Source organism: Seriola dumerili, unplaced genomic scaffold (genome assembly GCF_002260705.1).
Source record: "Seriola dumerili isolate Sdu_G_001 unplaced genomic scaffold, Sdu_1.0 BDQW01000149.1, whole genome shotgun sequence".
NCBI classification, from domain to species: domain Eukaryota; kingdom Metazoa; phylum Chordata; class Actinopteri; order Carangiformes; family Carangidae; genus Seriola; species Seriola dumerili.
In genome coordinates this window covers 5,342,553-5,368,909 of record NW_019174404.1, presented here as the reverse complement: position 1 = coordinate 5,368,909, position 26,357 = coordinate 5,342,553, and the positions used below count along the sequence as shown (strand labels likewise).

Sequence of the window (26,357 nt, the reverse complement as noted above, 5' to 3'; positions counted from 1 at the left end):
CAACCTCAGGTCAGGCACGCTCTGCATCTTTTCATCTGGGTGAGCTTTCGTTTTCACCACACAGTGCACATCCTTGTCTTGAGGCACACTGACAGCCTCAGAACCAATCACTCTAACTATCACATTGACCTCATGAGGTTTGGACTTTTCACTGGGTGACTGATGAACCATGACTTCCTTCTCTGCCGTTTCTGTTTGGATCCCAACATCTACAGCTGTCTGAGTTGAGCAGTCTGCCTTAGTGCAGTCATTAGACTCACTATAAGAGACGGTAAGATTTGACAGGTTGACACTCCTCCTCGGACTGGCCCTGTGAGCTTCGCCTGTTCTCATTCCCTGGACGTCGCCCAGCAGGTCTGAGGTGCTGTTGATCAGCTTGGAGAGGTGAGCCGACATGCTTTCCATGCTGGCCCACGTAAGAGATTCTTTAATGTCTACCTTGGTTTTCTGTGTTGCAGGTCCATCAGTGTTGCTCCTTCTGTGACGATCTTTCCTCTTTGGAGCATTACTACTGTTAACAAAATTTACTGTTTGAAGCCCACGCTCTGTTTGAGTGCCATGTTCACATGTCCTCCTCCTTTGGGCCAGTGTTTTGCTTGCCTGGGACTCTTGCTCAGACGAGTAAACATACATAATTTCATCCACATGACTGGAGTTATTACCTAAACCACCAGGAACGTCGTTACTTGAAGAACTACCGCTCACGGTCAGATTGGCTAAATGACTGTGAATATCAACAGACGTCTGTTGACAGGGTGTGAGCTGAGATGCTTTGTTTGCTTGTTCCTTATAATCCTCCATACTGCTAAGTGTACTGGAGAGCCCCTTGTTGGTGGCATAAGTGCTGAGATGGGAATTGAAAGGGGAGTTCTGCCCATTCAAACCATTGTCAACACTGCAGCATCTTGTCATACCTTTTTCAGCGCTGTTTAAAAGCGGAGATTTGCAGGATAGGTCGGCAGCACTCCCGAACGACGGGTTCTTAAAACAGTGCTGGTTTGAGTCGTCGTCTTGCCACTGGTGAACAAATGGGTTGATGTCACTTGAGGCAAAATGCATAGGGGAGTCCTGAGACTTCAGTGTATGTTGTGGTTCTCTATTCTTAGCATGCGGAAGGATTTTTTCCACATTTGGCTTTTGTGACATTGCTTGAGGGGGTATCAAGTGTCTCTTTTGGCTGTAATCTCTACTAAATTTAACCTCACTTTTAGTTCCAGCAGAAGTCGTCTTCATTTTAGTTTTGTTAACTGACACAGAAACATCTGCATTGTTGCTTCTAGCCTGTGTAACTTCCTGTTTAGCATTACTCTGAGTGGCAAGCTTTACCCATTTAGATGAGAGCCGGTTGTAATGCTCTCTGGTGGTTTTATCATCCTCCTCATCTTCATCTGATGACTTAAGAGAGGACTCAGAGAAAGAGGTGGGATGAGTCTGGATCTTAGATCTTCTGAACCTCTTCGACTTGGCCTTTTTGGCCGTAAGAGCAGAATTACCTTGTGTACCACCACATGTTTTTACATCACTCTCTCTGGACATGAGAGATCCACAGCAACTTGTATTTCTGACACCATGTCCCTGTGGTATTTGGTGGAGTGGCTGTATGGAACCAGAAATAGTGGTTTCATATCTTAATTCTGCCAATATCTCTGGAACCTGTGCTTCAGACTGGCAGGTCAATGTTTCTTTGTCATTTTTCATCACACAGTTTCCTTTACTGTCAACCTGAGTCTGTTTGTCACATTTACTCTGTGAAATTGATAAATTATGGCACTTGTTGTAATTCATATTGACCACACAAGTCTGAGTCAAATTATCTGAACGGGTTTGTGTACAGCTAAATTGATTCTGTGCTGTGACAGACAGTTTACCTCCTGTTGTGAACTCTGTTTCACCATTTCCGTCGTGGCCAGGAGTAACAGCAAACCCTGTCATAGAGGCTTTCTCATCAAAGGATGTATTCCGGTCGCTGTTATGGTTGAGTGGTTTGAATTGAAGACTTCCTCCATCAGATAATAACTTTGTGGCTCCGGATGTGTCAGGACTGTGCTGGAGATGTTGCTCAGTCATCTTTGGTGAGCTTTGTTTGTATGAATAATGGCCTTTATCTTTAACACTGGATGCAGCTCCCAAACTGACAGCCTCTACATGGCTACATCCACAGTTAACCTTTGTATCACCAACTGTAGAAGGTGATTCATGGTGTATTTGCTGAAGCTGTGGGTTATCTGTATCCAGGGTAGGGGGATCAGAACAGGTCTGGTTGTCCATTTTTGAGTGCATATCACTTAAAGCAGAATTAAGATGGAAAGTTATTTTTTGTTTACCTACATCATTCATTTCTTGAGATAAAGCAACTTTCTCCACAGTGCTTCCTTGAGAATCAATACATTTTCTTGCTGAAGAGGAATCACTCATTGAGGACAAACTAACTGGTTGCAAAGCAGTGTTTCCAGAGTGTTCAGTCTCTCCGTGGCTGTTAAGTGTCAGATTTGATTGGATGTTGTTGCATTTCGCAGAGGTGTTTTGGACAACACAGTGACCATTTATCAGCTTGTTTGATGTTTCATAAGAAAAGTTAAGAGCATGGTCGGTCTTTTGAGTTACTTCAGTAGATTTAAGCATGTCGCTCTCATGGCTAGTCCTCAATTCAGCTGGTGTATCTGATGCCAAGTGCTCACCTATGTCCACTGTGGCTTCGCTTGTCCTTTCCACTGAGGCATGTCCACTGAGGTTCACTTCTTTCACCTGATCTTTCCTTTCATCTCTCAGCTGGTTTTCTGTCACTGTATGCTCGTCACTCTTATAGCCAATATGAAATGCAGAGGATGCTGTTCTTTGACTCCTGCTCGTCCAGATACCATCACTGTCAATCAATGACAATCTCACATGCTCTTTCACCATCTCTGAGATTCTCAGGTCAATAGCACTACAAATGGCATCAGACTTGCGTATGTGATTTCTATTTTCTTGATGTTTCCTGGGGTTATTAATGTGGAACTCTCCTGCTTTTGTTTCTACATCTACTTCTTCTATTGTTACATTTTCCTTCTCAACCATCTTTCTGTCTCCCACAGAGGAACCACTCTGGGAGCTTTTGTCATCATTTTGAAGCTCACAGTTAGAATCCTCAAAGACCTGTCCAAGTTTCCTGATCATGGGATCAGAAACTGGCGATGCCACTGAAGCCGCTTTGTCCTCTCTAACGCTGCCACCTGCACAAGCAGAATCAAATCCATGGCTGCAAGTTTCCACGGCAGACTCCTCCGCTTTAGAGTCACTTGTGTTGTTATTGTCATCAGGCCAAATATGATCCTGGCTGCCAACTGCTATCGAGCAGAAAGTTACCAACTCTCTGCTGTCGCTCCTTTTTGGAATTTTCAGGCTGCCCATGAACGCATCCTGTTGGCCTTTGTTCCTCTTCCTGGAATTTTTACCAGGTGATTTAACAAGCTCCTGCTGTAGTGCAATGTACAGCTCAGTGTCTTTGGTTTTATCTCTTGCAAGTGATACATCTTTGGTATTCTCAAACTCATACTGCTGTACATCTTTAAGCTTTTCTGCTCCATCTACATTGCATTGTAATTCATCCTCAATGGACGGTTTAAAGGCACTCATAGCTTCAGACATTTTATTCAGTGCTTGGCCTTGGTTAGTCGGATTTGTAGAGAAATGCATTACTGATTGACAACCTGAGGTGCACATTTCAATGTCAGAGGACAAACTGACATCCCGAACTACCACATCAGGTGCATCTGGAAACACCTGAAGCAAGTTTGATGTTGCTTGTGCAGTGTCGGGAATCCCAGTGTGAGACACAGAAGTGGCCTGATCTGAGGTGGGTAAGGATGCTGGACTTGCATTGTTGCTGTAGTCTGGAGAATCTATAATTGTATTTTCCACATTTTCTGACTGTCGCCCTGGTTGCTCCACACCTTCCTGATCCCACGATACGAGGGCATCTTCTGGTGTTGTTAGAGCCTCCCCTGAAACCACAAGTCTGTGTTCCTGCACTGTTACATTTACACCCTCAGTGCTGGTGGATGTTGAGCTATAGCTTCTGTATCCACTCTGAGAGTCTGACAGATTCATACTAGTTGGACTGGAACTACTGCTGCTGCTCTCCACTTGTCTGAACATCATTTTTCTTTGGAAAGGTAGGGAATCTCTGTGAATCCTGGGACTGTCTGCTGCATCGGTGGAGGACCAGGCATCGGTGAGCGCCAGCAGGTTCTCTGGCTCCCTCACACTGCAGCTGCTCAGTGAGCGTGGACTGCTGGTCAAAGCGGTCTGCATGTTCCCAAAGTCTTCAGTCAATTCCTGCACAGTGTCTTTGCCTCTGGAATCTGCTACTAATGGGCTTTGAGACAGAGGATTCCTTGTTGCACCTATTTCCATTTTCTTTCTCGATTTTGGGGAACCTTGCTGGCTCCAGTAGGCCTCTGCTGGGATCACCTGGGGTTTCTGAGAGCTGCCCCAGTCTAAACTGCTCTGTACAGTCCTATTGTGCCCCATGGATAAATGAGAGGAATCTGTCACCAGCGAGTAATTTGGTACCACTGTACGGTTTAGTCTCGAGTATTTCCCGTTGCTCCCCACAGCCAAGGAGTCTTTAGACATCTGACTGTCTTCGCTTTCTGTTTCACTCTGAGCTGCTTCCTCGTGTCTCAGCTGCTCTGCCAGAGCTGTTGCATAAGCAGAGGACAGGGAATCAAGAGAGAAAAGGCTCTCACAGTCTGACGTCCCTTCATCCCTCTCTTCTTGCTCTTCCTCCCATCCAATCAATCCCTCCTGCCTCTCAACCCATCTGCTTGTCTTTTTCATCAGAGCCTCAGTACTATGCCACCGTCTCTGTCTAATGTCCTCAAAAAGAGCCTTTTGGTCAAGCTCCTCACATGAGACGGCTGTTTTAATGGCACATTTGCTTCGGATCATATTGGTGTCTTTTAGGCTTCTGTCTCTTTTTTGTTTCCAGTGAAATTTGCTTGCTATCCTCCCCAAAGGTTTGGGGCCTCGTCCTCCATTTGCACCTGATGGTGGTTTTCTGAACACTTTGGACAGGACTGTTTTTAACCTGGGTCCCACAGAAGAAGAGAAAGATTTCCTGATGGTTTTTAGTCCGCTGTTATCCTCATGGGATGGTGTTCTCACAGTCATACAAGAGACAATCTCAGAACTGGGTCTGTCTGTTGTGGCTCCTTGTACATTTTCTTTGCTGACCGGCTGCACAGTAGTTCCAAGTGGTGACTTCAGACTCACTGATGAGTTCTGATCTGACCTGTTTTTAAAAGACAGATCTCGGTTTGGCAGCAGAGGTTTTCTTTCAGGCCGTTCCCGAGAGGGCGGAGCTTGTGGTTCCTCTCTGGAAGTTTGTCTGATGTTTTCAGAGGAGCTAATTCTACTCCGGCAGGATTGACTTTGTCCTGAGAAGATAGTCCCGGAACAACTTTGAGTCCTTTCCCGAGGAAGACACTCATCCGAAACCCACTTCCTGCTGCCAATAGAATCAGATGTCGTGGAGGAATTTGAAGTCAGTTCTATGGATCTGTTTCTCTTCAGAAAATGTCTGTAGAGGAGAGAAAAAGAAAGACTTAATCGATTCCAAATTTAGGAAAATATTCACATATAGGGAGGCACATGCAACCACATAACTCTACAGGTTTTACATTTTACTCTATGTGCTCACCTGAAGATAGGAGTGTGCTGTGGGTAGAGCCGGGAAAGAAGATCTGATGAAAATGAGTGTCTACGAGAAGCGAATGGTCGTCCTCTAGGCTTTGAGGAGGACCCCAGCTCAGGAGACTCGGGGCTGTCCAGTCCAGGAGGCAGGGCTTTTTCCAGCTGCTGCAACTGCCTCTTGGCTTCCAACAGATGCCTCTTGCGGGCGATTCTCTCCAGCTGGTAGTGCAGCCTTTTCCGACGGATGCGGCTTTCAGTACGGCAAAGGGCGTGATGCTTTAGTAGCTCCTCCTCCACCGCCTTCTTCCTGGCTCTTACCACCAGGCAGGGACGATCCACTGTCAGATCTTCCTGTTCCTCAGACGCCTGACTTGCCAGCCGCTCCAGGAGGGATGCAGGGATAACGTCTGTTTGAACTCCAGACTCTTGGGTGACTCTCTGCTCAACAGTTGTCAGGCGTTGTTTCTCTTGCGTAATCCACTGCTGGACTGTTCAGTAAAGATTCAAGGAGAGAATGTTGAGTGGGTGTAAATATTTTGCACCTATTTTATGAAAAGACAGAGCGTTATGTAGTTTTTCATTGCACTTAAAAACTAGTGATTTCTTGGAGGGGGTTTAAAAGTTGATGGGTATCTACATGAGCAGCAGTAACAATTTTCTACATGTGGGTGTGTGGAAAGTACTTACTCTCAATGTGCTGCTGTCGCAGGTGAGCCTGCTCCCTCTCCAGCTCTCTCTCAGCCCGTCTTTGTGCAGCCTGGATCTCCTGTCGCAAACTCTCCACGTAGTGCTGCTGTTCCTCCAGCCGCTGTCTCGCAGTAGACTCCTCACTTGGGGAGATACAGGCACCCGGCTGCCCCTGGAGCTTCGCTTCTTCAACACTGTAAAACAGGCACAAAGATTCAGGATGAAACACAGACCGAGAAACTATGATGGAATAGGAGAAACAAGGCAATAAGAAAAAGGTATAATTTTACCTCAATTAAGCACAACTTGATGTTAGAATATAGTAGTTCTGTGATGAGAGTGGTAGCTTTAAAGTAAAAGCTACTGTTGTTAGTTTTCAGTTCAGCGTCTCAGCAGTAACTAAGCAACGCCTGAGCAAGTCCTGTAAACATCTAACTGGGATTGCTCAGGAGGGTGGGGGCAAATAGAAGCACATGCCATCTCCACCAACTGGAGGGAAACATGCATGAAGCACTGTCCTATTTCTACAGCATGTTCAATGGTACAACACTTTGTACTTCTTATCAAATGTGTATGCTGTGACTTGGCAGAATAAGCTCTCTGTACACCACACACACAGTTGTGAATATTCTCCTAAAAAAAGACTGCTGTGTCGTTCTGTGACTTTCTTTTTGGCGGCAGTATTTACCTGTGGTCAGGGGTCAAAGGGCAAAGGTCAATGTAGGTGCAGGTCATACCGCCTTCACTAGCCTGAGAATAGTAAAGAGAAGATCCACTGTGTTATTTTTTTTTGTATCATCAACATGATAGTTTACCACCTGAAGTATCTCAATTATCTGCTCATCAATATCATCTTGATTTACAACTTAACCAGCAACATGATGCTTATTTTCAGATAAGCAGCACTTACCCGTCTGCGTTCCCGGAGGACAGCTGCCTCTGCCGGATGGTTGAAGCGGAACTTATGAACTTCTCCCAAGGTGATCACCATCCCTGGAGACAGAGAGACATATCCTTCATCACAAGCTGTGCTTATCCTGTAGCATTGTGTTGATGTAAGCTCAGGACACAGGTGTAGGGGTGTGTGTGTGGGGGTGTATGTGTGTGTGTGTGTGTGTGTGTGTGTGTGTGTGTGTGTGTGTGTGTGTGTGTGTTGCAGTGTATAAGCGCAGCAGGGTGGGTGTGAGTGTGTGTCTACATTTTTATCCTTAGGATGATTCTGTGTATTTTAAGTGTGTGTGGGCATAAATATCATTGTACATTCACCTACATGTGACATCCAGCACACAGCCACAATCACTTGACAGGCCTTAATGCTCAGTGTCAAGTGCTGTTCACTCTGATTTTCTGTTTGGCTGTTTATGTACATTCCAAGCATAAATTGCTTGTAGTATGTGCTGAATTTACAGTCATATTTACAATTAAAGTTATTATTTGATTTTCATCAAATCAAATTTATCCTATTTATGGTTGCCATTTATTCTGCTATAGCCATTTAATGTATTTACACTCCTTATTTACTTCTCTATACAGGAGTTTGCATTGTGAGTCCGCCATTCCCACCCTGGGTTCTAATTGTAAACACATGCACAAGGGATTCACAGAAAATGACTGCAAGCACTACTAGATGAATTCAGAGGATAAGAGCCGATGTATGCGCACATCGCACATAATTTGTGTGTATGTACAATATGTCACACAATGACAGAATTTGGAAGAGCAGAACAGGTGGTTTTGGGTATTTTGCAGAGGAAACATACTTGTATTAGTACAAGTAGAGCTACAGCGATTTACAAAGACGACATCAGAGTTTCATCATTGCCAAACAACTCGTGAAAAGAAAACAACCCTCTGAAAGTCAGGACTTTTCTGCCCTCATTCATCAATAAACAATAAACAGAACTCTGGACTTGTATTATTCAGACGCAACAACATTAATTTAACCAGAACTGAAGTTTTAAATGATCAACTCTGTCAAGTGTCGGGCCTAAGATAATCTTCTACAGGCATGAGAGTGGCAATAATGTGTAGGAATGTTAAAAGAAGAAGTTGTATTTATTGTCAGTCAAATAAAAGTGGTATAAACGTTGCATGCCGGCATATCTATAGAAGCTCTGGTCAAAAATGAAAACATGCGACTACTACATTGGTCTTTTTGCTGTTCATTTCATCAAAAAATATCTCATTTGTGCCCCATCTAGAAGAAAAAAATGCAATGTCAACAAACTGTTTTGTTGAGGACATGAACTGACCTTGAGCCAGTCTGCAGGGCTCAGTGACCTCCCTGTCGTTGAGCAGGCAGGAGTAGCCCGGCAGCGGCCTGAGTGTTACCACACCTCCACAGTTTTCAATCTCACAGCTGGAACTGCCCTGCAGAACTAGAAACGGAAAGCAGAAACACAATCGCACATACTGATTTAGGAAGCTTTACTCAGGCAGCTGCTGTACTGCTGAATATATTCAGTGCTCAATGCAGCATTTAATGAAAAGTTAACAGGCCATTTTAGGACATATTATGTTTTATTATCCACTCTCACTTAACAGTTACAATGTACCATATATCCTCTGTGTAATGCCATAGTCAGTGAACTGGATATTCTTTTTGTTGTCTTGTGTTTTTTGCTGCATGTTTTGTCTAAAGCTGTCGGTTTGTTGTATGTTTACTCTGTGATAATGCATAGTTGTAAGAGGCTTTGAGGATTTCCAAAAAAGAAAAATCTCATTATACAGTTTGAAAAGGAATATTTACAGCTGAATGAGGAAACATGGAAAGCAAATGAATAACTAATACCTATTTGTGGCTCTTCAAACTGGTCTTGAGGTCCAATGTGGGTGACTCCTTCCTGCAATAAAAAAAAAACATGATGTAAGCTAAATAGCCGCATAAACAAAAACATCAAAACAAACCACATCCATACTTGTCATTAACAGGATGTGCTCATAACAAAAGCGATAGAACATATAATGACACGAATTTCACACAATGTCCTTTGAAGAGCTATTGTCCTTTCACTTCTAATCTTCCACTTAGCTGACAGGAAAAATACCATTTGTTTACTTTGAAGTCTTATCTAATGAGATTAAAGGCTTTCTTATATGGTGTCAGGACCACATGTGCTCCCAGGTGGCCTCGGCTCTTCACATGCGGGAAACAGTGTAATTGTCAGGCCTAAGGGTATGCTTGTCATTGTCAGAATCAGGACAGCTTAAAATCCCCTGCGTCCTAGCCTCAGAACTAAGAGCTTCTTATCCAACTGAGCTTTATGCATTGCGGAAGACATTCACACAGAGAGATGGGAGATCGACAGGACAGTTGGAGGGTAGAGAGAAAGAGAGAAAAAAAAAAAAAAGGCAGTAGAAACACACCTTTTCTCAAGAGTTTTTCTAGCAGAACAGAGGAAAAATAGTGGAAGGAGGAGGGGGAAGAATCTAGTAGACAGAAAAAGAGATGGTTTCAGTTCAGACAGCTGACAAAAACAGTAACATGAGATTTGGGAAAAGTAGAGCAAATGAAAAAAATATAAGCGTGTGGGAGTTTGCATCATGTTGTTCACACAAATGTGTATTTTTAGTGTAACAGCATGTGTGCAAATGAGTGATGTGAGTCTCTAGGGATGAAAAGAAACTCAGAAAATACAGATATGAAAGTACACCATCCCAAATAAAAACACTATTAACATTAACTCCATCACTTTTACTTGTAATTCTAATACCTAAACCAACATGTATTCATATACATATCCAACTGCGTACTAATTTACACTGAAACCAACACAAGACATCTATTTGCATTCCTGTCGTCATACCCTGAGGTGATAGAAAACGACCCCGGTGCTGAGAACATCTCTATCAAGGGTAACCAGGTGTGGCTGGAGGGAGTTGATGAGGAAGCCCGCCTGGTCCCTGTTGATGTCCACACTGTACTGCTCCAACAGCTCTTTCTTGTCTCTCCAGCTCTCTGACCAGTCCTTCGTCAGCTGCTCCACCTGAGGAGGAGACGTGGATGAAGATGGTGAAGGAAGATCATGGGGAGAGGCGAATGAAAAAAACAGAGAGGTGGATAAAAACCAGAGTGGTCGATTTCTGTGGTCAAGGAGATAATGGTGATACTAATAGCAGTTACTTTTACAACTGCCAGTGCTACAACCACTGCTACTAAGACTATTACTACTACTATTATTAATAATGATGGTTTGTTAGATTCAGATTCATTAGATATACATAAATGTTAATTTAATTTAAGTAAACTCTTGGTTTAAGTTAACTCTTAAACCACCACCAACCCTAAAAAAAAAAAAACCCCAAAAAGCTAGCTTTCCAAGAAACAACGTCCCAGTCCCATCTTAATCCACAGAATTTATATATCAATAATATATAATATATATATTTTTTTTATATATATATATTTTTTTATGTCGGGTAAAAAATAAATAAATAAGGAGAAATCTGTCTCAGGATATCTAAAATAAAAGTGGGAAAGGAAAAATCCTGTCTGAACAGCTAGATACACCTAGAGGCAAGTAAGAATGTTTTTGTCATTTAGGTGGACTGATCCTTTATTGTATATCATATAATTTATCTAAAGACCCGCAGTCTAAACTAGAGTTTGACTAGAGTTGAGATTCTAACCCCTTATGGCCACACAACATACATGATGAGAAATCTGCCCATCAAAGGTTGATGCAGCTTATTACACTGTGCCCTGATTTTCTTTTTTGTGAAACATCTGTCAAACTCATGAAAAACATTCCATTGAATATAAAAGCGCACTGGTTTGATGTGCCAAGGACTACTGTAGTACTATCTGGCAGATGTAACCATCTGTGTCGACCCTGGGTTACCTTTAGTTCGTTCTGTAGCACGATGTCAGAAAGATTTCCATCCCTCTCATCACTCAGGGATGGACTGGGATTGCGCCGCTGTCAGTCAAGATGGAATAAAAATGATCAGTCAAGAAAAACAGTGGAAAGGGAAAATGACACACACGATACAATGCACTCCAATCTTTGCCACTCAGGGGATTAAAAATGTCACAAAGACACAAAGTACTATATTAAGCCTTTGGAAAGAAAAAAAACTTGTAACGTGGATCTCTTTTATTCAAAGCCTTACAGTACTAGAGGGCTTTTTTTTTGGGTAAACCGAGCGGATTGGGTAAACCCTGAGAGAGTTAGCTCTATGCTCTAATGATAAAAAGTCACCATACCATTTCAAAGCTGAGCAGCATACTCTTCAGCCTGTCAATCTCCTCTCTCAGCTCCCTGATCAGACGAACATTGGCATCCTGTACAGAAATCAAAGCACACACATTAACCTACTAGAAACATTTAGATCAAACATTACATTTTGGCATCAGACTCTACACTGACCTCATTAACACGGGGCTTGTTTACAATATTTCTGGCATGGGCAGCATAGCGCAGTGTGCTGAGGGTCTCATTGTAGCTGTTAGCAGAGGGTGAGACCGCTGCAACACAGAAACACACAGGACAAGATACATGTACAGCAATTAACACTCACATCACATGAAAGAACAATGTCAGTTTAATAAGTGAGACTACAGTGGCACCGTAATTTTGGTTTTGGAGGCATATACACATTACTGTGAACCATTTTCACAGCATCACCATTGCTCTTCAGAGTAATACCCCACCATCCAGGCAGCCATCAGCTTCAGTTAATGCCAGAGCAAAAATTAACTTTGATCCAGATAAAACAGATATTCACATGGACCCTTTGCAAACCAAAATACAAGTATATTTTTGGTGAAAGTTACGTTTAATTTTTATGTGACAAGGCAGCTGTGAGCAGGGACTGAAAAGTGGAAGAGTTTTTCTTGTCAATACATTCAAGTGCTTGTAGGAAACTCTTTGACAGAAGAGACTTGATTACAATCAATATGCATTTAAAGAATACACAATCCATTGCCATAGTTCTTAATAACGACATTCACATCTATTTCACACATCACAATCACTCACTACTATATTATCCGTTGCGTTATGGGAAATTGTGGGATCTAATTTCACCCTAAGAAGTCAGGAGATCTGAGCTCTTTGATGTATCGATTCTAACCGTATCATCTGTCTTTTGGGAAGTTTCCCAGGTTTATGGAAATGCAATCTAATTTAAATCTCTGGAATACCCCTTCAACAATAATACTGACACCTGTGACACCTACTTGCAATCATAATGGTCTTGGAGTTGCCGCCCAGGCTGTCTTTCAGGAGCCAAGTTAGGACTGAGTCTCTGTAGGGGATAAAGCAGTGCCGCCTCCCTCCTCCAGACAGGGAACTGCTGTGGCTACCCACCGTGCTGCCATCACCCTCTGAGGCCATGCTGTTGATACTCTGGCAGCTGCTGGACATCTGGGAGTTCTGGGCTTTGGAGGCAGTGGAATAAAGAGGTACAAAGTTTGTGGGATGCGCCGATAAAGTAAAATGGACTTGAAAGATTTTACTCCAAATAAAAACAGCAATCTTAAACATTATCACTTCAGTTTCAAATTGCAATCATAAAAATTTTAACAGTATCTTCATTTACCTAGAGCAGAAATAACGATGCCCAAAGTGACCAGCGATTTGTTGATGTTGGAGCCCTCCGTCAGTCTATCCCTGCAGTAGTGGGGGTCTGCTCTCTCACTGTCAAAAAGAAAACCAACACATCATGAGGTTCATGTCATTTGAATGTAGATGAAAAGAAAATATGGGATATGGAGAAAATCTCAGCGCAGTAGCTAAGGTCCACTAGGGGGCAGTTTTGTCAATAACTTTGGGTTAAAAGATGTTGATAAAAAAGAAATCAGGACACAACAGAAGGAAAAAACTGTTTCACCTCCCAGCCAAGTCCACCAGGTTAATCTTGCTGACAGTTTCTGAAGGAAGGTTATTTTCTAGGATTGCCTGTGGGGAAAAGAAAGGAGCAATCAGCCTGGAATCTGCTAATAATGATAAGTGCTTCACATTAAAATAGATGCTAACAATATTGACTGCTTGTCAGAACCCAAGGAGCAATTACTGGCAAAAAATCTGAAAGAGAATCATTAAGAGACTGATTTATTAACAGATTAAGTGTGACTTTATGGGTGTTGAGGGAGATGATGACCTGTGTGTACTGGATGGTGAAGATGGCGTGGGATCTGCTGCTGGCATCATGGTTGTGGGTGGCTGCAGTGATGCGGTTGGCAATGCCTTCCTCCAAAAGGTCCATGGCCTGCTTGTAGTCTGTGACCACATGCTGTGACAGGTCTGATGAGACAGAAGCAGACAGAGGAACAAAATGTTACGAAATCTGTGCAAATAAACCGAGAGCATTAAAAGGTTTATATCAACCTGAAGATGGTAATTTAATAATTGAAACTCCCTGAAAGAGTAAGTGTCACCTAAGGGCATTCTATTGTTGGATATCAAGATGCACATTTTAAGATTGTTGGGAATTGAAAAAAACACATGACTTTATAGGGTCGTCAAAAAAACATGTTGAAAGAAATGAAGAGTAAGAAGCTCATAGATTTACATTTTACAGTTTAGGTTATTTATGGCTGCCAAAGGGATTAATGTTACACTGGTAAATTGAGTAAAAATTAATAAAAAATACACTATCTAACAGTTTTTATAAACATTTTGTAGATGTAAAATTGATGTGAGACTGACACAAAGACACTGAGGCAGAGGAGTTAAACAACCAGAGAGATAGAAATGTGAAAAAGACAAAAACAGGAAATATGTCTCATCATTGCTAGGCTCCTGTTTGATTTGTAATATTTTCCCACAGCATTTAGTTACAAAAAAAATCAGTGACAATGCTCAGCTTCCACGCGTGAATCACATCAACATAAGTGGATGTTAGACATGTGCAGATTACGACAGAGTCTGTAGGTGCTATAACATCCGGTTAATTATTCTTTGCATTCATTTAGCCAGTAACACAAATATCTGAATTATTACAAAACATTAAGAGTGACGGTAGAACGCTAATGAAAGGATCAGTGCTGATAGAAGTAAAAGCTGTGAGTCCTAAATGTGCTCTGTGTGTATCGTGACTTGTTCTCCCTGGAACCACATGGAAATGACTTCACTTCCTCTGGTCATCTGGGATTTCTCCTGATACAGACAATAAGTGGATGTTAGGACTTTGAACACAGAGAGGTGGGCGGATGAGAGAGAGAAAGAGAAAGAAAAAAAAGGAGTGGATGAGGAGATGGAAGGAGAAAGAGAAAAGAGAAAAACTAAAAAAAGAGGCTAAAAGAGGAGTCTGGATTAGAGCCAGGGCGGCCAATTCTGGACCCGATCAAAAACTTAACAAGGCAACAAAATTCCACCGCTGACCACATACCACAGTGACTTATAAACTAAACATACAAGACAAGAGCATTGCTCAAAATACTGCAGACCATGTTACACATCCAAGTCCATAATTTGACAAAATTATGTGTCTGCGTGTGTATGACAGTGTAGAGACAGAACATTTAACATTTGGTATCCTCCATCATCCTGCCTCTCTACATACCAATTGTTTCAGACAGACTCTTTTACTATATGATCAACTGCTAAGTGGTGGGATAAATTTGACAAATGGTCCATGGACACTTCTTAGAACTCATAGCCTGTGAAAGCACCTAATCATAATGCCATAAAATTTAAATATGTCTAACCCTAACCCTACTGTATGTCTTAGACATGAGGTTGTTGCAAGATGATTGAAAATTAGTTTTCTCCAATGCAGACTCATAGACTTGTTATCTTATTTTAATCTCAGTGAAATTACTCTAGTAGGTTAATGAGAATTTGTAGCCTCTAGACCTCTAGTTAAGTATTTAATCAAACAGACAAAGAAAAAGACAAAAAGCATAAATGATTAGTTGGTTTTTGAAGGCAATATTTTGTGCAATTATACCTGGAACTGTGTTAGAAAATTGAATTATATATAATTATAAAAATTAGAAATTTGAATTATAATTCATTTAATTTGTTTGACTTGCTTTGTGTTTTTAGGACAGGTCTTTATAAAAGCCCTTGCTGCTCTACTGCTCCTGCAGAGGTTTTCTTTTAATGTCTATGTGCATCATTCATGTGCATATCATATCTTTATCTACTACATCTTTTAAATTGCTATCTTTTTAATGTGCAAAGAAATAAACAACGTTAAAAAAGTATTACTTGATTTAGGTGCAAGGGTTGAGAATCAGCATTAGTAAGGGTGCCTTTCAAATATGAAATCTACCAATTTACAAAGTATAGCTGCAGCTGCCCTGAACACTCACCTTGTACATAGGGTCCTTTCTCAGGGTGCTCTCTAACTCTCAGCGAGGCTCTCTTCTTCTGTTCTCCTCCTCTCAGCAAGTCTCTGACACGCTCATTATAGATTTCCAGGAAGCTGCAAGGACAGAGGGATAGGACGACATCCTACTATGAAGACATAGCCCTCATATAATCTCAGGACTGGATCAGTTAATGCCTATTTTACCTATGCTGTCACACTCAGATGCTGAATTTATCTGATTCCTTTTCTGCATCGTTATTTTCCACAACATCTCGCAAGATATCAGTCTTTGTTTAAGTCTTCTATTGGTGTAACATGTGACAAGGGACCCTGGCTGTATTTGAAGTAGGTAGTTGTAGTGGTCTGTGTTTTTTACTGCTGGTCCACCCAAAGGATCCCACAAATTTCACTGGGTTATATTGTTGAAAATACAAAAAAAAACACATAAAATTGGCAAAGTATAACTTCTGTTCAGTCGAATTTATATTATTTTCAGTAAGTTGAGGAAGTTGGTTTAAATTGTTGGGGGACTCCTCCACCAATGACAAGAAAATCAAGTTTTGAACTGCATTTTATTGCCTGTAGCTCTGCAGCATAATCGTTCCGTAAGTACTCATCTAATTTGAATTCCAGCGTCATGAAAAGGCCCAACTGCACTGATTAAAATGGAAAAGATATTAACAGAGTCTCACAGGAACAACGTACCTGATCTCGACTCTGCTTGAATTTTGCCCATCAGGAAAAGTGTCTTCAGACCTAAAGAGACCCTGCAAGAAAAGAATAAATATAATTACATCATTACTACAACACCAGATACTTAAGAAGCTGAATTATGAGAGTGCTCACTTCATTTATGTTGCCACTTGCAGGGATTATTATCAACTATTTTACCTGACAGATGCGAGGGGTCAAGCCAAAGGAGTCCTGAGAGCATACAAAACAAAAACAAAACACAGAATGAGCGTAAAGTAGCACTCATTTGACAGTTGACATGTACAACTGAGTCACAACACAATGCTTTTCTTATTTGCAGTGTAGCATGGTTTGAATTTGCACTTAAGTGCGCTGACTTGTTTGTGCTGGGTGATATCAGTTGAGGCTCCAAAAGTTCAGTTAAATCCAATCAAATAACACTTCATGCCATGCAGTGATGCTGGTGCACACTCCACCCCTGCGCCTCACCGGTGTCCCCATCATGGTGTAAGTCTTCCCAGATCCCGTTTGGCCGTAAGCAAACAGACATACATTGTAGCCCTCAGAAGCTCCGGAGAGAACCAACACACCCAGGTCCTGGAACACCTGAGGAGAGTAACACACAAACACACCCTCAACCACAAATATACAAAGAAAGACGAACTAAGAGATGACTTTATATGATGACTTGATTTCCCTCCTTGTTTTTCCAAAATGTTTATATGATTAAGCAAAGGGCTGATATGTGATGGAATCACTTTAAACATATTTTAAATAAAGAGTAAGAAAGAAGACTCTGAAAACACCTCTGAAAGATTGGATTACTAAAAAAGTAAATGCACTTGAAAATTGATGAGGTGTTCACAGTGTAAGTCAATGTCCTTGATCTTAATCGCATTGTGTTTTAACATTGTTTATTCTTACACCAAGGTTTCACGATCACAATGCTGTGGCACCAGGCCAATGGCAGGGAACTAATGTTTTTCCTGCTGAGATGTTTGAGTAAGGAGCAGGGAGGTCAGCTAATACTCTAGGTAAACAATTTTGCAGAATGTGTATGTGAGAGAAGCAACTGTGAAGGTAAAAAGAGTTTGAGAAGTGACTTTGTCAGGAAAATAAACCTTGCCTGAAAGTGCAGTGGTGATACGGGGGATGCAGGAGAATCCCACTCAAAACAATCAACTGAGGCCTCTTGTTTTCTTTCTCTCTGTGTCTGAATCTGAGATCCAGAATCTGAACATTATTAGCACGAGGCCAAATCACAACCTCCTTTTTTTCTTATCTTTTTGGAAATTGAAATGTTATTCATGTGTTGCATGTGTGCACTGAAACACTTAGTGAGATGAAAAACTCTCCATAAATCACCAATTATTGTACCAATTACTTTCAATCAATTGGTCGTTTCAGCTCCACCAGTGGCACCAGCGTCAAACAGTGTACAACACCTAGAAACCAGCTAGAGTCCACTCTAACTGGTGAGTTTTAGAGTTGACAAACAGCGAACCAGCACCTTAAAATAAAAGCCTTGTGTTAATGTTGCAGAAAAACTGTTCAAGTCAAGTGAGAGAACGCGCTGGTTGGATGTTTTTCCATGGCATCACAGGGGCGTAGAATTTGCTGATATTTGTTTTTGATTAGTATCAAAGTCAAACACATTGTATGATGATAACTGATTTTGCTGCACATGACACATTCTGCATGTTGAGTAATATGGGTGTTTACCACTTAATATCATGTATCATAATAGTCAGCTGTACCTACTTTAGTGTGTGTGCAGGTGTTACTGGTTAGAGGTAAAGCAAATTAATAAAAAAATGTTCAGTCTTTTCTATTGTTATCGTTCCTTTGTTCATTACCGATAAGCAAAAAGAAACTACAACAAAACCAGCTCCTTGGGACATGTGGCCTCGTCAGCAACCCAACAGCTCAGTCCAAAGGCAACATGTGCCTTGGGGGGCAGCAACCTGATCTAGACCAGACCTGAGACACAGCACATTCCCCTCCAGAACCATAACACACCCTGGGATCAGTGAGGGGGTCCCCTCCCTTGGCCCCTGGGCTCAAGCCTGGACCACATAGACTGGTGGGTAAGTACACAGAGGAGAAAGGAGAAATGCTCTCAGAGGTGAAGTAGAGATACTTTCAACACACCTCCCATGTGTGTGAGAGTGTGCGACTACCAACCACTGTCAGGAGAAGCGAGAACCTGGAGTTAAGCCTGTGTATACTCTAGGCTTATAAAATGGGGGAATAGGTTTAGGTTGGATGTGGTTGAAAGCTCTTGTGAAAGGCCCGGGCCTTGTGAAAGCAGCCTGAATGGATTCGCTGGTCATCTGGTTGTTCTTAAGACTGTGCAAATCTGTGTGTGTTAACATTCAACAGCCTTGAGTTTTCTCTGAGAGAAGTAAAATGTTCAACACCGACACGGTGGAGTGAAGCTCACACAGAGACCAACGTCTTATTTAAACCACCGTGACCAAGTGGTAAAGTATAACCAGTCAGTGAACTAACACCCAATGTTAGGACAGAGACTTTCAACATACAATACAGAATACTCGTTACCTGCTACGACTGTTAATCAGCGCCTTAAGTCACATAATTACTTTCTGTTGCTTTGCTTTCAAAAGCCACAGAAACTGCAGGAAAACACCAGTTTATGTCAGTTTTTGGGTCAATCAGCAGCAAATCAACAACATTTTTGATAATAGATTCATCCATTAAGTCATTTACCAAGCAAAAATGTCAAACATTCTCTGCTTCCAGCTTCTCGAATGTGAGGATTTGCTGCTGTTCGGTTTAATATCATTAGAAACTGAACATCCTCCGCTTTTTGACAGTTTACAGACTAAACTGTTTTTCAAAAAATAACTATACAGATTCATCATTAAAGAAAATAACTAGAGGCTGCAACCCTAAATCAGACCGACACCATTTTTCATTTTAAAGTATTTCTTTGTAGCCTAGCCAACCATGTGCAGACAGCAGCCACGTGCAACTAGTAAAAGTGGTGCTACAACGGCTGTCTTACTCAATGACCTTATAAATCACCCAACAGGCACTGTGTAAGAAACATCTCACACATCATTATTCCTATGCATAGGAATTTTAACCCTTTTTAACGAATGTGTTGTTCACATGTTTCAAGAACCTGGAAAGTATAATTTGTGACAAACATTTAAGCTGTATACAACAACACATAGTATATAGTATATGCGAGTCTACAATACACAATAACAAACAATATTGTAAAACCAAAACAGAATGAACTATTTAGTTTGAATTTTGTTTTATGCCAAGAAATAAGTTGAGAAAGAGAGCACCTTACGTAACTGTTGCTCAATAAACAGTGTCACGACTACAAAGTGTGCAATTCACTGGAGTCCAGACCACCAACTGTTGCCCCCTGCTTCTTGGCTGAATGGAGGCTTAAACATGAAGACAAAAAGCAGCACCACCCCTGTCTTGTCCTCATCCCACTATCTTAAACCAGACACAGACACACTCTCCTCCCTCAAACAGAGAGAATCAACACAGCTCTTGTTAAAGTTGACCCTCCTAAATTCACTCTATGGGGGCTACGACAGGGCTGAGGGTCCCTCCAGGCTTAGCACAAAGAGCAGGAACTTCACTTCAACTATCCGCTCTTTCTTTGAACCTGACTCTCTCTTTTTACCTCTGTACACTATTCCTATTGTTTTCTCTGTTTCTGCCATTTTTGCTGTTTGCTCTTCTTAAAAGTTTGCAAAACACTTTAAGCGATCACTGAAGAAAACACCAAGAGGAGCGTAAAGAAAAACATTAACTTATTTCAACCTATTGTGCGAATTAAAACTGTGTGTTTGAGTTTGTCTAGACAGGCAACATCAAAACAATCCTGTTGTTTGTCATCACTGTCACATCAAATTAAATCACAAGATTGTAATTTGTGTCATTATACTCTGGCTGCCTAAATGGACACAATGGCCCTCTGTCACAGCCTACTTTCACAGTTTGCAGCAGCCTGCAGCAATGGGAGGTATTTTTAGGTTAACAAAGCAGGTGAGGTAAGAGACAGGTCCGGAATGGAAATGTACTCTAGAGATGGAGCAGGAGAAAAACAACTTGGAGATAAAGTGACCAGACAAGAGGCAAAGCAAGCGTGCATGCTGGTCGGTCACAGGGGACAGACTAAACACTTCCATTAACAGGAAGGCTGTTGTCATCAGCGGGCTGTTGCATGTGTGTTTGTGTGTGTGCCTGTGTGTGTGTGTGTATCTCTGACCAGTTCAGAGACTGGGAGGAAGCTGCATGCACAATAAGTACAAAAGCTTCAGAGTTTGCTTCCCTCTCTGAGAAAAAAAATGTACAAACAATCTAACAATGAAAGAGGAAAAGCAGAATATAGTTTTCATTCTTGTGCAGGAAATGCAAGTCAGATTCATTGAGTCAAAACAGAGAGGACGGAAGGAAGAATAAGACACGGGTTTGGGGTTAGGGTTAGTGGCAAAGGCTCAAAAATCGTGCAGAAAAGGAAGGCCTGATTTGGCAGGGATGTATGGCATATATACTTTCTCAATTCAAAAGCCAGTTGATGACTTTTTACAAAGTTCATCCATGATGATAATATTTCACTCCATCTCTCCAATATAAACCAATCCAATAATAAAACAGACAAAAACTGGTGGAAAACAGCCCTCAGAGAAAACAGGTGTCACTTTAAATGCAGGTCAAATGCTAGTGTTACAATTTGTAGTTTTTTTTTTTTTTTTATTGCATCCACTCATGCATGCATGATAAAATATATGGCTTGCAGCAGTACTCTTTAAAAACACCACAATCACAGCAAACCACTATCTCAAAATGAAATGGATGGCAAGGCTCACGCCAAAATTCAAATTTCAAGTAAAGCAATGCCAGGAGCTGGAAAAAGAAAGCAGGTCAGACTCCACACAGTTTTAAATTAATACCACCACATGACATGTATGGCAGCCATTTTCAAACTAAGTGGTGACAAACAGAGAGATACTATTTTGTAAAAAACTACTTTGGCAACAGATCTCAAAAGCAAAGTTGAAAGGTACATCTAATGTGCATCTAAGTAGGACCAGACCTCTCGGACGTGAATGAGGTCTGAACCAGCTGGGTTTCATGCCAGAGATCTGGACCATGATAAATACTGTGTTCCATATTTGTTTTGAAACATGGGAAACACTTTTTTTCCAAAGAGGGCGCCTGGGTTGTGGCCTTGTAACACAGAAAAAAAGTGGAGGAACGCAGTGAAGTGGGTGAGAAATGTTGAGAAGTGATGGCAGTCGTGAAAGAGAAAAGACAGCGTGATAAAGACAGGCTGACAAGAGTGAAAACGTAATGCCACTGTAATGAGTTAAGTCCTGTAATCACAGGCTGTGTAAAATGCCAGTTGCTCGTCTGGTTTTATGTGGCTTGCTGTACACTAAACCGTGGAGAAGTATTTATGTTTAGTGCGTGTGTGTGTGTAAATGTGTGTAAGATGTTGTCATGGGTGATGGCAAAAGGCCAGCCAAGCAAAGTGAAGTACTTTGCCACATTTAAAGACTTCAGCTTCTCATTGCTTTTGCCAGGTTTGACGCAACCAAGAGGACCAAGATTAATTTTCCCTCCACAACTGCTCTTGCTGGGAGGGAGTGTCTGAGCACAACGCAAAGACACAAGACTGCAAGTGAAAAAGTAAGTGCAAAAGGAGATGCCACTTTCTCCCAGTCAGTCAAACAAAAAACATCAATTCATATAAAATAATTTCCCTTGCTTATTCTCCCTGTCCAGGAGTGGACAGCTGCAGCAGAGGCGAGGGTCACTCGGTTCCTGCCCCACGCTTTCCAGCTGGGTTACACAAACACAACAGCTGGACCCTGAGCAAAATGCTTTTGTTTAGACACAGGGAAAAAAAATGCCACTAGAGATCCCTGTCCTGACTTCCTGCGAGGAATCGAAGTTGGAGAGTCAGAAGTGAAAAGAAGGAAAAACGCTCAGAAAGGAGCACAGGGAGGACACAGACAGGCAGACAGAATCACACACAGCGAGAAGACAGAGAGGAAGCTGTTTGGCCAGAGTTCAACAACGCTCCAGTTTGTCACACTTGGACAGAATTTGTAGGTCAAATTAGCATGGAAGGGCCGAGAGGCTGGAAGAGAGGGAGGAGGGAGAGACAAACAGATAGGCTGCTCTTCATTACTCAGGCCTCCCTACACATGGGAACGAAGGACAGTGGGGAAAAAAAAGAGGAGCAGAGCACAGGGAAGTGAAAAAATTGAAGGCAAGGGGCACTCTGGTAGTACATTTCATTTTTCAGCATACACTATTGCTGAAACTGACAGTGGGGCAAAGGCTACACTTAAAACAAATAAATAAAACCATATCTGGAGAAGGTTTGGGGATTTGCAGCTCCTCCCCCAATCCTCGTTAAAGAGGCCAGAGCAGAACACGTAGAGCAGAGCTGCATGTCGCACTCTTTATTGCAGACTGGAAATTACTTCTCCAGCCTTCAGACTGATGGGAGCCCTGTGTGATATTCATAGGTTACAGTGGTACAGTATAGGTTTTCTTGACTAGCAAATAAACTGGTGCAACGTTACTACAGTTTGACCTGAACTTAACCACTATTCTTTCACTATTCTGTTTGATATCATTTGATTTGAGAACCCACACCCATCTGTTAGTCCATAAATATGATATGGGGAAAACATGTGATGCTGATGGATATTGCAATATTGATAACAAACTGGATTAAAGAGAGAATTTCTAACCGTTAGGACTCTATTTGTGATCTCTAATTTTGTGTTTCAATTTTGTGTTATTGACATATGACTCCATTTCCATTTACAGACGATGGCAACAGATCCACAAAGGCTGCAAAAAATCCTTTACATTAGTCGTTTTAAGAATACAAAAAAAAACATACAGCTTGTGGATGTGCATCAAAATGGACAATGGGGCTTATTTATGAACACAATGAGCAGCTATGAGGGAAACAAAACAATTTTTTAAATGATTAAAATGCCCCAATGTTGAGAAATCCTTAAAAAAGGGATTCCAGGATATACTGTACATGTGATTCTAAGGCTTAATTTTCTACCGATTTCTTCTAAAATCTGTTTGCAAGTTACTTGAGAAAATAAGTGGCAGATTAGAATCAATAATGAAAATAATTGTAGGTTGCAACCCAAAAAAAAATTTTTATTGCGGAAATGGATTTCACAATGATGCAAAGGACATTAAAAAATGACTTAGAACGATTTTCATATATCACTCAGCCGAGGTCTGATCTGCACACTACTGTAAACTGCAGCAAAGCCTGACCACGTCACTGTTCTCCCTGACTTAAATCTTAAATCAATAAACTGAAGATCCAACCACATTCAGTCTCTCTTGCAATAACTCCTGTCATCCCCTACTGTAACTGTTTTAAAGCCGAAAGACTATACATAAATCACAGGTGCTTTTCCTGTATCCACATGGTCTAGATCTCATATTTCTTTGTTGACAGCATGTGGTTTAAATGGCGTCCTATTTGTAGTTAATTCGTACCAGGCTGAACTGGACTTTTGGCTCTGGGTCCAGCCTTGTGTTGAGGGGGAGTAAATGCTCATGTGAGTGTGGAGGATTCTTCATATACACAGAGAAACTATTCTTCACCCAGTCTGCAGCACTACTGACACACAGACCTAGAAATACTGCAAACATAATCAAATCACGCACTGCATTGACAGAGGCACAGAGAGACAGAGGAAGAGGAGGAGGAGGAGGAGGAGGAGAGGGAAAAACCCCAGCAAGCTGACTCCATTTGGCCATAAAAACAGCATTGTGCTCTGAGCCGAATCCTCAGCAGTGACGTCTTTGCACTGAAATTTAACTGCGAAAAACTTAGTGAGGCAGATGCGAGCTTGGCAGGCGTGAGCTGGGGGCTGCAGAGGCACAAAATTCGCATTCCCGCATTCTCTAATCAGTTTCTCTTGCCATTTGCTATCTCTCTATCCAGGCTCTAATTCTCTGGTTTTCTTTCACTTTCCTCTCCAATGGTTCTTACCGTCAGAAGCAATAAACAAGCTGAGGGGTTTATTTTATTAAATAGTGGAAAAAGCTATTTATTAGCTCAATATCTACGCCCAAAACAAAGGCAGCCGCATTTAGACAAATGGTCCCAGTTCACTTATGCATTAACTCAACAGCTGGTTTCCATTATGGATTATGGTTCTCTTCCAAAATCCTACCTCTCCTCACCTGATAGAGCCCTTTCCTTCCACTCTACTCAACCTTCTTCAAGAAACCTTTTTCCCCCAAAGATGCCATTTAAAAACTGAGCCTCCCACCCTGTAAAACAATCTTTTTTTCTTGTGGGGAGTCCTCAGTGACAAGAATGCAACCACGTCTGCATCCCAAGAGTCACATTTCTGACTTCCCTCTCTGCTGCACAGTAGAAAGAAACCCCCACATGTATCTGGTGTAAACTATCAGAGATGCATGGACAGCAGACAGTGCAGAGCAGGAGTTGGGAGGGAGGTACAGGGGCTGGGAGGCCAGTCTCTAAGGGGCGCTGGGTGTGGTTGGATAGTGCTGGACTGGAGAGGCAGGAGTTAAGATCCAGTTTCCCCTTGTCTCAGTCTCATGGGGACTAGGGAGTAAGATGAATTCAGTCCCTCTTCCTGTTATGAAAAAGAGTAAAGCATACTAAAATATATTTTCAAAGAAGAAACCATGAGACAATCTGGTGCTGGCAAAAGCTGCATCAATTTATTAAGATGGAAAATGGGTAAAAATATATATGTGGTTAGATATTTAATAAGAGCAAATACCTAAATATACTACCACTATGTGAAATGAGACACAACAGAACATTGTTGGAGAATTTTGGTTGTGGATAACATTAACCTGGCTTCCAGTTTTCTCTACTTTTTCAGTCACTCACTGTTTCTTCAAATCTACCATAGAAATAACTGCCCTATGCTTAATTCAAATATTTTCAGCTGTGATGTGATCAGTAAATGGTTGACGTTGTCATCTAGTATATTCTTTGTTAAAGAGACAATTCTTTGGATTGTCATGCAGGAAAAGAGGTCAGATTAAAATCTAGCGGCTCTGTCCTTCACTGGTGCCCTTCCGCCCACCCCGGGTCAACAGAGGAATGTCTTGTGGCAACCAGGCCGCTGTGACTGGACACAAATCTGCTGAGGATAGAGGCAGCCAACGCCAGAGCCAGGGAGAGGAAAAAAAAAAAAAAAGAGAGAGGAAGAAGTGCTGTGCTGTCTGTTGCTCAGTGCAGTGTGTAGGCCATCATCACAGCCCCATCTTTCTTAAATACTTACAAAGGTGGCTCTGACAAGAAGAGAGACAGGCAGTGAGGGAGTGGCAGAGGAGGGAACCCCATGGACAAAGGAAAGGAAAAGTGGACTAACTGTAACTATTGTGCTGAACAATGAAAACTCTATGGAAATACAAATTAATAACAAGACATTTAATCTAAAAAAAGAACTCTACACGTATAAGTTTTGGAGAGATTTCCTGTAATGGAAGCAGGCAACACTTCCTCTCAATCTGGAGCCCTTCTCAGGTTCCAGAAACACCCTCCAATCAAAGCAACACAAAGATATCTAATTACCCAATCACAGCCACGACATGAAAAGCGAACTGACTGTAGCCGTGCCATGTCTGAGGGAAAGAGACTTCTGGGTAACAGACAGAGCTGATAACATATCCCCTGAGTGGCGGTCTGTGTAAAAAAACATACAACACAACACACAACCCTCTTGTTGTGGTTTGTCTACAAAGAGAGTGTTTCCTCTGGGCTCTTTTCTTGGTACAGAGATTGTGTCTGCCCAGTGTCAACTTGTTTCCAGCAGGCACATGGTCTCCACCCACAACAGGGCATATAGCATGGCACGAAAACAAGAAAAATCATTAGGTAGCGCTGCACAGATGGTTACATGTCAAACCAGATCCTAACAAATTACTAAAAATAGATATATTCATCCATTACAAAAGACAAACTGATGACTAATCTCACTTACTACAGTACTACACTACACTGC

General features: G+C 41.7%; 1 protein-coding gene across 1 annotated transcript in view; it reads right to left on the bottom strand.

Annotated features, from left to right (window-relative positions):
• Positions 1-2,141: 2,141 nt before the first annotated feature.
• Positions 2,142-26,357, bottom strand: part of LOC111225760 (stAR-related lipid transfer protein 9-like) — a 29,993-nt gene continuing 5,777 nt past the window's right edge. Inside the window, exons 4-23 of the mRNA XM_022750788.1 lie at positions 16,807-16,923; positions 16,516-16,548; positions 16,330-16,391; positions 15,626-15,738; positions 13,468-13,610; positions 13,198-13,265; positions 12,907-13,004; positions 12,545-12,745; positions 11,733-11,830; positions 11,570-11,647; positions 11,205-11,282; positions 10,170-10,349; positions 9,155-9,206; positions 8,616-8,741; positions 7,274-7,356; positions 7,052-7,113; positions 6,364-6,557; positions 5,748-6,164; positions 2,887-4,682; positions 2,142-2,225 (exon numbers count right to left, since the gene is read on the bottom strand). Of these exons, the coding sequence (XP_022606509.1) occupies positions 2,142-2,225; positions 2,887-4,682; positions 5,748-6,164; positions 6,364-6,557; positions 7,052-7,113; positions 7,274-7,356; positions 8,616-8,741; positions 9,155-9,206; positions 10,170-10,349; positions 11,205-11,282; positions 11,570-11,647; positions 11,733-11,830; positions 12,545-12,745; positions 12,907-13,004; positions 13,198-13,265; positions 13,468-13,610; positions 15,626-15,738; positions 16,330-16,391; positions 16,516-16,548; positions 16,807-16,923 (4,083 nt within the window). The remainder of the gene's footprint in view (positions 2,226-2,886; positions 4,683-5,747; positions 6,165-6,363; positions 6,558-7,051; positions 7,114-7,273; positions 7,357-8,615; positions 8,742-9,154; positions 9,207-10,169; positions 10,350-11,204; positions 11,283-11,569; positions 11,648-11,732; positions 11,831-12,544; positions 12,746-12,906; positions 13,005-13,197; positions 13,266-13,467; positions 13,611-15,625; positions 15,739-16,329; positions 16,392-16,515; positions 16,549-16,806; positions 16,924-26,357) is intronic.